General features: G+C 38.6%; 1 protein-coding gene across 1 annotated transcript in view; it reads left to right on the forward strand.

The window, feature by feature from the left end:
* LOC308668985 (glypican-5-like) overlaps positions 1-12,804 on the forward strand; it is a 388,177-nt gene that overhangs the window by 273,118 nt on the left and 102,255 nt on the right. Inside the window, exon 8 of the mRNA XM_081329346.1 lies at positions 2,053-2,203. Coding sequence (XP_081185472.1) covers positions 2,053-2,203 — 151 coding nt within the window. The remainder of the gene's footprint in view (positions 1-2,052; positions 2,204-12,804) is intronic.

The following is a 12,804-nucleotide window of genomic DNA, read 5'->3' on the forward strand; positions in this document are numbered from 1 at the left end:
TTCAGTGGCATGAAAAAGCAAGTATTCAATTCAATTGGAATTACCTTTTTTAAGGTAAGAAGAAAGCTCTCAAAGTTTATTCACAAATTCAGAATAACCCTTAAGAAGGCAACTTAAGAGGCTATTCAGCACTTGTGAAAGATGCTCCCTTCGAATATAAAAAAAATACAGGAATTGATTATTAAAGAATTAGATCACTGGAGTCATATAATGAGATTTCCTGCTTCAGTTGGAGGTGGGATAAATAACTGTTACAGTTCATTTTGACTTTATGATCTTACAGTCAAAAGACATCAGAAATCTGAGAGACTGCTAAGCATGTATTCATCATGTACAGAATGTTACCAAAAGCAGGGTGTTTTTTTTCAGCCATGTCTGCGTGACATCAGGCTTTTAAGCAATGAATGGCAGCTATGAGAACATCAAACTACTTGTTTAAAAATAAAATTAACTATCGTATATTGTCTTATTAGCACAAACCATGCTTCTGCCACCCATAAATGAAATAATCTGTAAAAAGTGTGACACTGGGTGAACTTTTTTAAAAAATAGAGATGAATAACCATTCAATTTTTCTCCAAGAGAAAGGGACATTTGTTGATGATGAACGCTTTTGTTACCTTCTGTAAAAGACAGAAATGATTCATTGAAAGATGCAAAATGCAAATATATACAACCGATTCCGCCTGTCTCAAATCATGCCAACTATCTTTGCTGTAGAAACAGAAATTCATTATTCACTTCTTTTAGAGGCCACCACTGTACCAATCTTCAAAGAGACTCTTATATGAATAGTGGGGTATGTTAGCTGACTTGTTAAAAACAGGGAATTTGACTGCAGAAGTTAGTAGCAAGAACCTTTTTGGAAGACAATGGAGAGAAAAATGTTAAAAATAGTATTTTTGATGCAGCAACTGTATCACTAACTATATACTTAAGAGTAGGATTACCAAATAACTGAATAGGGGAACGCAGGGCTTTTTTTGGTCATAGAATGCTCAAAACGGAGTTCAGGCACCTTTTTTGGATGGAAGGGTAGGCAAGGCGGATTGTATGACGTGTGAGTTCCATCACCTTTTTCTTTTCTTTTACAAAAAAAGCACTGGGGAAAAGAAATGAACAATTGGAAAAGAGAGAAAAAGAAGACACATTAATTATTTAACTTTACAGTGTTAGGGTAAATTACAGTAAAAAAACCTGAAAAAATGTACTTCGGCCTACATGTATATGACATTTCTTTTTCCAGCATCAGAAAAACTGATTTCTCAATGGTAGGGATATGCTAGAACCAGTTAGGAGACAAAAGTCTTCAGTGTGTAACTGATAAAGATCATGTCAGTTTCAGGCAGCATAGCAAGCTGGTGGGAGGGTACTAATCAACAGAGCAGAACTTATTAACCTATGGTTAGCTCTTATTGGGAAAGCACCACACCAGGAGAAAGTTGTTCTGGAAGAAATAAGCTTGTTAAATAAAAAGTCAGACAATATTTGATTTTAAGGCCATGCCTACTGATATGAGGTCACAATTAAGGATACATCCTCCTTTTGCCAGAAGCCTGGTAAACAAGTAGTTTGTTAAGGGACCATCACACTCAAGACCTGAGCACAATAGCAATTTCCCATTTGTATTTCCCACCAAGTATTATTAAGAGATATAGAGCCTCAGCTACTGGGGGTAATATATGTCCAATATGAATGAAAAACTTGTAAATAACTAAAGCTAGAAAATATGGCAGTTGATAGCCAATTGATATGTTCTGGAACCAGTGGCATTGAAAATAAAATCTAATAGTTGTAAAAGAAACAAGAAAGCTCAAAAGACTGCTATTAGAAGATATGACAATATGTGCAGAAGTATGTCTAATAAAATGCCTTGAGTTTCAATAATAAACTCATCAGTAATGCTGTCTTCCATTTAGTAGTTTATATTGCTTTTAATGAATTTATATTAAACTGCTGATTCTGACCATTGGCAAATTGAGCAATGATAAAAAGTGTTACATTTCTCTCCCCTAGAAATCTGAATGCTTTTGCCAATATTTTGCATTGTAGCTGGCAGCCCACACAACAAGTTTACAATCCGAGAGTTGGATTGACAGGGAAGGCAGCAGTGGGAATGGAATGAGTAAAGAGACAGAATCCAGTGGAGACTGTGATGATGAAGATGGATGCCAAGGATCAGGTGATAAAAGCTACACAAAAGGTAGGGCTATTAAATTTGCTTATATGCATTTAGAAAGTTCACCAAAGCTATCTATGCCATTATCTGTATATCAGCATTAACCATGGTTGAACACAATGTGACTAAACCTTACTTCTTCAAGGGCTCAGACCTTCTCCTCTTTAGAACAGGATTTTGCTATCAACTTTAGTTAACTGCAACCTCCCACACATTCAAACCAAAGACTGTCATTTGCCTTTTAAGCTGGGTCACACATACATTATAAAAGTTCATTTGTTGAAACTAGCTATTAGTTTTAGATCAAGATCACCAAGAATTGGTTAAATACATTCATGATGGGAAATATCAATTCCTCCTGTTTGTGTCTTTCCTAAGCCTAAGACAATTCTTGTAACTTTAAAGGTTTAATTTTAGATGTAAAAACTGCCAGTAAGACCATTTTGATTTAACAACTTTGAAATGTATGGTTGAACAACATTTCCTACTAATTTTATAAATTTGAACGTTGTGAGGCAAATATGTAGAGTATCCAAAGCTATTGTCACTATTTAAAATATTTTAAATTTACTGTAAGATTGTCCTTCCATTGTCATTTTTGTTGTTCTTGCTTGGAAAGATATGATCCTTTTTTTCTCTTTTTTGAAATATGAATAGTTTAAAGTAAACGAACTGATTTTTTTGTTGCTTTCTAGGATCAGAATTCTATGACAGCAAGTTCTTAATTTTAACTATGGTTGCAGTTAATTAAAACAATTCTTTTAGTGTTAATGTTTACTACAACAACTCTTGTAGAATTTTCATTTCCCTTTGTTCAGCAGGACTTGTTTTTAATTTAATAAATGCTTTAAGTAAATTGTTTGCATTTCAAATTAATCCAAATAAAACTTCAGCCAGGTGCTGCACTGTAAATTTTAATTGTTATACTATCAATGCAAATACTGTGTTTTTGTTTGGATTTTGTTTTAGTCACCCAATAATGTAGAAGAAAGCATTTTAAATTTGGCTTACTAACAGACAAATAACAGTTTTTGAAAGCAGTCCCTGCTTTCCCTATGATAATGTTATGGATTTGGGAAAAGTGATGTGGAATAGAAAGAGAGAATAATGTTTTTGTAGAAATTATGTCCATCAAAATATAGTCCAAATAAATGATAGTGAATAGTCTAGTCCAGGGGTGTCAAACTGCCAGCCCGCAGGCTGGATATGTTATGAAGAAACTGTGCCTACGCCATTGCTGGCAATGGAGAAAAAGCTCTGATACGTCGCGTGACATCACATGACCTTGTGAGTTTGACATGTCTGATCTAGTCTCATTAAAATTCCTTTGTGATAGCAGTATAACAAATTTTATCATTAAAATATTTACTATTTAAAATTATTAATACAAGTAATTATATATTTAAATAACAGGTTACTTGTGCATTTGTTTTGCATATTTAAATTTAATTGCATGACCTTCATTTAAAGAATAGTAAGATTTTTCAGAATTATAATATTTTTTTCTGTGTAGGAAGATGCTACAAAATGCTACATGTTGTCTGTGGTGCTACAAGATTTTTAGAATAATTATTTTACGTATTAGACATTTGGGTATCATGTATAAATTTTGTACAATGAAATAAATCTTAATTGTTTCAGTTAGGTTTAATATATGTATTTTGCCATTTAGATACATCAGAATCCTTATTCAAGAATGAAAAAGATGTTTTTTGTGCTGTATTTTTTCTATACTTCTGTGCAGTTTCTTTTCTTAAATTGTAGCAACAACTGTGGTAATAATTATTAAAGAAGAAGTTTTAAAAGCATCTGAATAAAAACATGAAGATTCAGGTATCAATGACTAGTGGTCTTGGTGATAATCATCAAGATTAGTTTTCTTGATGATTATAGGAAGCATACTTTAGGTAGAAGGGAACAATATAAAACAGATATTACCATCCATTCCATGTCTGTAACCTCTCTCAATGCCTCAGGTTAACTATGTGTAGGGAGACTTCTAGTATACTTGATGTAGTCCAGGGCTCTTTTTATGTTCTTACATAATTGCAATTCTATCATTGTCTATTTTTTTAAAAAAGTAAGAATAATATCTGTTTCTACAGTATGCCATTTTAGACTTTATTGGTGATAACCAGCAGCTTAGGACAGCTCGGAAATGCACTGGAAGTTACTGCAGCTAGCAGACTGGTAATATGGTATCGGTATTACAGGACATGCCAAAATCTCTCTACATTGCTGTGTTCTGAACTAGTAATAATAATGAGAGGCAACTGAGATGTGAGTCAGCAAGGCCTCCCATACAGAACAGGCACAATTAGTATACAAGATAAACTGTGCAAATAGTCTTCATAACCATGATTGCCATCTGGTCTTCAAGCAGGAGTCATGGCAAAGTTAAGGGTGGAAAACCTCTGGATCTGATTGACATTAAAGCCCACCTGGTCTTATCACAATTGATCCAAAGGCTATTCTCCCCCATCCATAGTCTTGGTTGGTAAAGACTCACCCAGTTAGTCTAGGGCAGAGAAATACAGCTGGTTATTATCAGCATTCTGATGATATCATACACCATATCAACATAAACACACAACTACTACATAGAAACATGATTTTCTATTCTGGCAATAACAACCATGCAAAATGTTGCAATATTCCTATTTAACATTTCAACCAGCAAGTCGTGATTTCTCCCAAGATATTTAGTTCTTTTTTCCATGAAGATGGTGTGGTTCTGGCTACACAATGATACATGTTCAGAGGATAAGTTTGCCAAGGGGATACACCTCCTCCTTTAATATGCAAATGGATGGCTTTTAAAAACGATGTTCTACTGCTTTACATTCTGTAGCAAGTCATCTTGAGAAACCTGGAAGCTATGTCAGGATGCCTATTGTTTATTATAGCTCAGCTTTCAACACCATTTTGCTGAGCACTCTCATCAAGAAGCTGACTGACTTGAAATTTTCATCCTCTATCTGCGATTGGATTCAAGACTTTCTTAGGGACCGGTTACAAACAGTGAGGGTTGGGTCTGCTTTGTCCACCCCCCCTGAAGCTTTGCACTGGCTCGCCACAGGGCTGCGTGCTTAGCCCCTACCTGTACTCTTTATACATATAAGACTGTGTATCATCTGACCCATCTACTGTGATAATTAAGTTTGCAGATGATACTACCGTGGTGGGTCTTATTACATGTGGGGATGAGACAGCATACAAGGTGGAGGTACAAAAACTATCCATATGGTGTTGTAACAACAACTTGCACCTGAACATCAGCAAGATGAAAGAGATGGTGCTAGACTTCCAGAGGAAAAAGGAGGAACCTGCCCCACTTTACATCGGGGAGGACTGTGTGGAGAGAGTTTCCTCCTTTAAATTTCTTGGAGTCTACCTCTGCAAAGATCTGACCTGGAAAGTTATTACAACCGGGGTGGCCAGAAAGACCCAACAGAGACTTCACTTTCTCAGGGTCTTGTGGAAGAACAGGGTAGAACAATGGCTTATGACCCTCTTTTACTGGTCTACTGTAGAGAGCGTCCTCTTGTATGGTATTGTGGTTTGGTATGCTGGTCTGACAGCCGTGGATAGGAAAGTATTACAGAGGGTGGTGAGCACAGCACAAGACATTGTGGGCTGTCCCCTGACACCACTGGATGGCATCGCCAGGGCTCGCTGCCTTGGAAGAGTGAGGAAAATTCTCAGGGATGACTCACACCCTGGATGGTATTTCTTTACTCTCCTACCATTGGGTAGGAGATATAGGAGGATAGCCAGCTGTACTAACAGGCTGAAGAACAGCTTTTATCCATGGGCTGTTAGGCTTTTGAATGGGAAATAATTTAATATAATGCATAATTGACTTGCGAGGCCGGTGCGTTGTGCAATTAGCTCACAGGGTGTAATAAGATGGAGGGTTTGTGTCACTGTAAGTTGGGGGTGGGGTCACAAAGGGAGGCTCAGCCAATCTCAATGTATACATGGTTGTACTTTGACAATAAAGGTTCATTCTTGATATTATCCTGCCTCACTTATGTCACATCTCAACAGCTATTAAAAATTAATACATTTATGTCACTGTTCACTCATTATCAATCTCTTTTTTCCCATGTCAAAGACCTTTTAGCCCTCATTATTATGATTGTCTCTTTTCATCAACAATGTAGGTCATAAACTGCCATCTTAATCAGTCTTAAGTCCCAGGTGCCATATTCTCAGGTTGCACCAAGATGTTATGCCTCTAAATATGTAATTGTACAACTGGTGTTTTTTGTAACAATTATTTCATCAATATTCAATGAGCATAACATCTGTTGGCAGCTTGCCACGGATATCACTGGATTGTCATCTCAAAGCTCCCAACCTCCTTGTAATATTCGTAAATTTCTATGGTTCTATAATTAGAAAACAATTTCATCTTTCTGAAAGTCCAGTTTTTTTATTTGTTTTTGTTTGGGGGGATTTCCTATATATCACAAGATAAGTTATTTTCAACTGGTGCTCTTTATAATCTTTACAAATGGTTTCAGTGTCATGCTTCTGTCAATGGTTTATTCTGTTCAAGGAAAGCCTAATAGTCTATGGTTTAACCCCTTACCCACCCCAGACACTACCCTCAGATTCATCAGTGGAACTCCTCTAATGATTATTTAATTGCTTAATCAGTCCCATTATTAACACAGTGGGTTTGTACTTTCCTCACAGTTTATTAGAACACAGGAATCTTGGCAGAGTCATTGTTTGAATGGCACACAAATTAAGAGGAGAGGAAATGCTACATGCAACAAGACAGAGCATTTAGATTATCCTAAACTAATAGTTTCATCTTCAGGCCACATTGTTAGCTAATTGATTTCACACTAGCTCTTTTGAGGAATTATTGCCTAAACCCAAGTAGGAGGGACTGAATTGCACTTAAAGGCCTCCTTCATTGTCTTTGCAGATGCTGTCCCCATTCTGAACTGCCTCACATTGAACAAGCAAGGCCCCAAAGGGCTGTTAAACATTTTCAACCAAGCATGTTTAGAATCCTCCTAAATTATTAGGAACTTTAATGAGCCAAGCATGCTTCCAAAATTTCCCTCCAAATCTTCACACTCAGTAATGTTAGAGACAGAGCCAACAAGTCTGGAAATAATTTAGTGGAACTCATATGTATGGTTCCACTCGTGCATTCATGGCTTTGTGCAATAAAAGCAGTGACTACTAAGAAAACTAAAACTTAATATGACATTTCTACTACTTCTGCTCAGAAAATGTGTAATTTAGGATCTCAACCTCATCCCATCCTGTAGCTGTTACAGAATAAATCACAACATCTGTGGCAACAGACCCTATATGGGATACTGTATGTTAAATGAACACAGAAGATATGTTGGATACTTAAAAGATTGTCATTCAGCCCATGTAGCAGACATCTGAATATACTTCATGTAAACAAATTTCCATGCAGAGGTGCAAATTTAGGTCAATATGCTTTTTCTATCAGGGATAACAATGGGGCAGGGATTGGACCAAGTACAATACATGCAGTTTTGATTTTCTAATTTATAATCTATGCACAGGAATTGCTGCTTATATACTTATTTTGACTGAAACAAGTTTTCAATAGCATCCAACACTGTTATTTTGGCACCAATCTACATAGGGTTTCAGGAGTTAAAACCAGCATTTTCAATTACAGGCAGCCAATTCAGGGCTTGCAGTATAGACACGTATGTTCATGGGACTTTGTTGTTGTTGTTAGCTGCGAAGTCGTGTCCGACCCATCGCGACCCTATGGACAACATTCCTCCAGGCCTTCCTGTCCTCTACCATCTTCTGGAGTCCATTTAAGCTCACGCCTACTGCTTCAGTGACTCCATCCAGCCACCTCATTCTCTGTCGTCCCCTTCTTCTCTTGCCCTCAATCTTTCCCAGCATTAGGCTCTTCTCCAGTGAGTCCTTCCTTCTCATTAGGTGGCCAAAGTATTTGAGTTTTAGCTTCAGGATCTGGCCTTCTAAAGAGCAGTCAGGATTGATCTCCTCTAGGACTGACCGGTTTGATCGCCTTGCAGTCCAAGGGACTCGCAGGAGTCTTCTCCAGCACCAGAGTTCAAAGGCCTCAATTCTTTGGCGCTCAGCCTTTCTTATGGTCCAACTTTCACTGCCATACATTGCAACTGGGAAGACCATAGCCTTGACTATACGCACTTTTGTTGACAGGGTGATGTCTCTGCTTTTTAGTGTGCTGTCTAGATTTGCCATGGCTTTCCTCCCCAGGAGCAAGCGTCTTTTAATTTCTTGGCTACAGTCCCCATCTGCAGTGATCTTGGAGCCCAGGAAAATAAAATCTGTCACTACTTCCATTTCTTCCCCATCTATTTGCCAGGAATTGAGAGGGCCAGATGCCATGATCTTGGTTTTCTTAATGTTAAGTTTCAACCCAAGTTTTGCACTCTCCTTCTTCACCCGCAACAAGAGGCTCTTTAGTTCTTCTTCACTTTCTGCCATTAGAGTGGTATCATCTGCATATCTTAGGTTGTTGATATTTCTTCCGGCAATCTTAATTCCAACTTTTGATTCATCTAGCCCTGCCTTTCTCATGATGTGCTCTGCATATAAGTTAAATAGGCAGGGCGACAGTATACAGCCTTGCCGGACTCCTTTCCCAATTTTGAACCAATCAGTGGTTCCGTGTCCAGTTCTCACTGTTGCTTCTTGACCCGCATATAGGTTTCTCAAGAGACAAATAAGATGGTCTGGTACTCCCATCTCTTTAAGAACTTGCCACAGTTTGTTATGATCCACACAATCAAAGGCTTTAGCATAGTCAATGAAGCAGAAGTAGATGTTTTTCTGGAACTCCCTAGCTTTCTCCATGATCCAGCGTATGTTGGCAATTTGATCTCTAGTTCCTCTGCCTCTTCGAAATCCTGCCTGTACTTCTGGTAGTTCTCGATCCACATACTGCTGAAGTCTAGCTTGTAGGATTTTAAGCATGACTTTACTAGCATGAGAAATGAGTGCAATGGTGCGATAGTTTGAACATTCTTTGGCACTGCCTTTCTTTGGAATTGGAATGTAAACTGATCTTTTCCAATCCTGTGGCCACTGTTGAGTTTTCCAAATTTGCTGGCAAATTGAGTGTAGCACTTTTACTGCACTGTCTTTTAAGATTTTGAATAGCTCAGCTGGAATACTGTCACCTCCACTAGCTTTGTTGTTGCTCAGCTTTTCTAAGGCCCACTTCACTTCACATTCTAGGATGTCTGGCTCGAGGTTAGTGACCACCTCATTGTGATTATCAGGGACGTTAAGTTCATTCTTGTATAGTTCTTCTGTGTAATTTTGCCACCTCTTCTTAATCTCTTCTGCCTCTGTTAGGTCCCTGCCATTTTGGTCCTTTATCATGCCCATTTTTGCATTAAACGTTCCCTTCATCTCTCCAATTTTCTTGAAAAGATCTCTGGTCCTCCCTATTCTATTGTTTTCTTCTATTTCTTTGCACTGTTCATTTAAGAAGGCATTCTTATCTCTTCTAGCTATTCTCTGGAATTCTGCATTCAATTGGGTGTATCTATGTTTTTCTCCCTTGCCTTTCGCTTCCCTCCTTTCCTCAGCTATTTGCAAAGCTTCCTCAGACAGCCATTTTGCTTTCTTGCATTTCTTTTTCTTTGGGATGGTTTTGGTTGCTACCTCTTGTACAATGTCGCGAACCTCTGTCCATAGTTCTTCAGGCACTCTGTCTATCAGATCTAATTCCTTAAATCTATTTGTCACCTCTACTGTATATTCAACAGGGATATGATTTAATTCATACCTGAGTGGCCTAGTGCTTTTCCCTACTTTCTTCAGTTTAAGCCTAAACTTTGCAAGGAGAAGCTCATGGTCTGAGCCACAGTCAGCTCCTGGTCTTGTTTTTACTGACTGTATAGAGCTTCTCCATCTTTGGCTGCAGAGCATATAGTCAATCTGATTTCTGTGTTGACCGTCTGGTGATGTCCATGTGTAGAGCCGTCTCTTGGGTTGTTGGAAAAGAGTGTTTGCTATGACCATCATATTCTCTTGACAAAATTCTATCAGCCTGTGCCCTGCTTCATTTTGTACTCCAAGGCCAAACTTGCCTGTTATTCCAGTTATCTTTTGGCTTCCTACTTTAGCATTCCAATCCCCCATGATGATAAGGACATCGTTTTTTGGTGTTAGTTCTATAAGGTGCTGTAGGGCTTCGTAGAACCGGTCAATTTCATCCTCTTCAGCACTGGTGGTTGGGGCATAGACTTGGACTACTGTGATATTGAATGGTTTGCCTTGGATTCGAACTGAGATCATTCTGTCATTTTGAGGATTGTATCCCAGTATTGCTTTTCCTACTCTTTTATTGACTATGAAGGCTACTCCATTTCTTCTGAGGGATTCTTGTCCGCAGTAGTATACCTGATGGTCATCTGAATTAAATTCACCCATTCCTGTCCATTTTAGTTCGCTGATACCTAAGATGTCGATGTTCAGTCTTGTCATCTCTTGTTTGACCACGTCCAGCTTTCCTTGATTCATGGATCTTACATTCCAGGTTCCTATGGAGAAAAAATCTTTACAGCATCGGACTTTCCTTTCACCACCAGACACATCCACAGCTGAGCGTCCTTTCGGCTTTGGCCCAGTCGCTTCATTCTTTCTGGCGCTACTAGTACTAGCCCTCTGCTCTTCCCCAGTAGCATATTGGACGCCTTCCGACCTGAGGGGCTCATCTTCCAGCGTCATATCGTTTTGCCTTTTGGTACTGTCCATAGGGTTTTCATGGCAAAGATACTGGAGTGGGTTGCCATTTCCTTCTCCAGTGGATCACGTTTTGTCAGAACTCTCGGCTATGACCTGTCCGTCTTGGGTGGCCCTGCACGGCATAGCTCATAGCTTCATTGAATTACGCAAGCCCCTTCGCCACGACAAGGCAGTAATCCATGAAGGGGTTCATGGGACTTAACTAGTGTCAATTAGCATGCATATTCTGGATCAAACTGCTGTATTGTGATTGATCCCTTTGTTAAGACCCCTGTGCTGGTCTATATAAGCAGGTGTTATCACTATTAACAATTCTTTCCAGATAGTAGAACTCGTGGAAACACCTTTTATCATCTAGAAATACCTTTATTTGCATGTAGAGTAGATTACAGCAGATGAGGTGCGTTAAGATGATATTTGGTCGGTATTCCCAAGGTCAGAAGACAGTAATTACTCACAGCGTCTGCATGTGTGTCTGCCAGTTATGAAGGAGCACATGTGTGTCTCCCAGTTATGGAGGAAGAGAGCCTCCAGGGAGCAAGAAGGAGGAAGTCCATCCCAGAAAAGGGGAGGGAAGAGGAAATACACCATAAGGTAGGAGGGGGTGTGGCTGCCCACATTGTAATTTCCCCAAAACAGCCATGTGGTGGAAGCACAATGCAAATCACTAGATTTTTGTACAAACTACAATTTTTGAAATTATTGTTTGTATATTTTCTCAGTCAACTCTAGTACTGCAGTCTTGAAAGGATGGGATTGTCCTTACAGAACAGATCTTTAACCTATAGGTGCTCCTAGGTGGCACTAGATTCCAACTACTGCTGGATAAGTACGCTGGATATGCAAGAGAAAACTGTACCCTTTTTATAATCTACAAATTGCAAATCTACCAGAAAGTCCTAAATAATCATGCTTGCAAAATCATATGTATGGATTACTACAAACTGTTTCACATAAAGATCTCTTTAAAATCATTTCAAAAATTGTCCAAATTGTCCAATAGGCCCTTGTTTCTAATATGTTCTGTTGCTATCTTATCATCATAGCCTCAAGAAAAGTATCTAGAAATAAAAATGATAAATCTCACTCAGTTGTTTCCAGGGGGATTTTCTTAAGATATGGGGGCACTGTAGCCACTTTTAAGATAGCAGGAAAATATTCTTTACTCCAGGACCAACCTACAAGTGGCAGGAGATAAACTAGAAATTATCCTATCAATTTTATCTGAATCAACAGGCTAGAATAAGTCTCTGATAACTATGGCAATATTATCACCCCAGTCTTCATCTCATAGAGCTAAAATGTTATGCCTGCCAAATTCATACCACTCAACAATTGTTCCGAAACAAAAATATCTAGGGCTCCAATATGTACCAACTGGGATGAGCTCATTTTCATTACAGAGGCCATGCACTCTTGACCCCCAGATCCTAAGACATGGAGGCTGATGTTACTGAAGTCACCAACATAAAAAGGTAAGAAGACTTGGTCAAGGAGCTCAGGAAGAGATATGGCTCAGCAGCATCCAGATCTCAATGAAAGTAATCTAACTGTTCCCTGCTGGGCTGACATTGACAGTGTATAAACATTTCAACTTCTCTTTATCATGCTAAAATTTAGTGACTTTAGATTTTCATTTTTTAAAAATGATCTGTACAAGTAGCACAATTGCCTTCAAATTCATTTGAGGCCATTCCATCTGTTGAGAGACTAATCTAGGATGGTTTGTTCAGATATAAGAGGGTGATCAGTTTACACTACAGAGTTTCCCCCTTTCCTACCTATATTTAGGCACAGAAAGTTTATGATGGTGAATGAAAGGAGAGGTCTAGCCAGGCATCTATTATTAGGAGTGGATATTC

The sequence above is a fragment of the Vipera berus genome, assembly GCF_964194415.1.
Source record: "Vipera berus genome assembly, chromosome: 5".
Lineage (NCBI taxonomy): Eukaryota > Metazoa > Chordata > Lepidosauria > Squamata > Viperidae > Vipera > Vipera berus.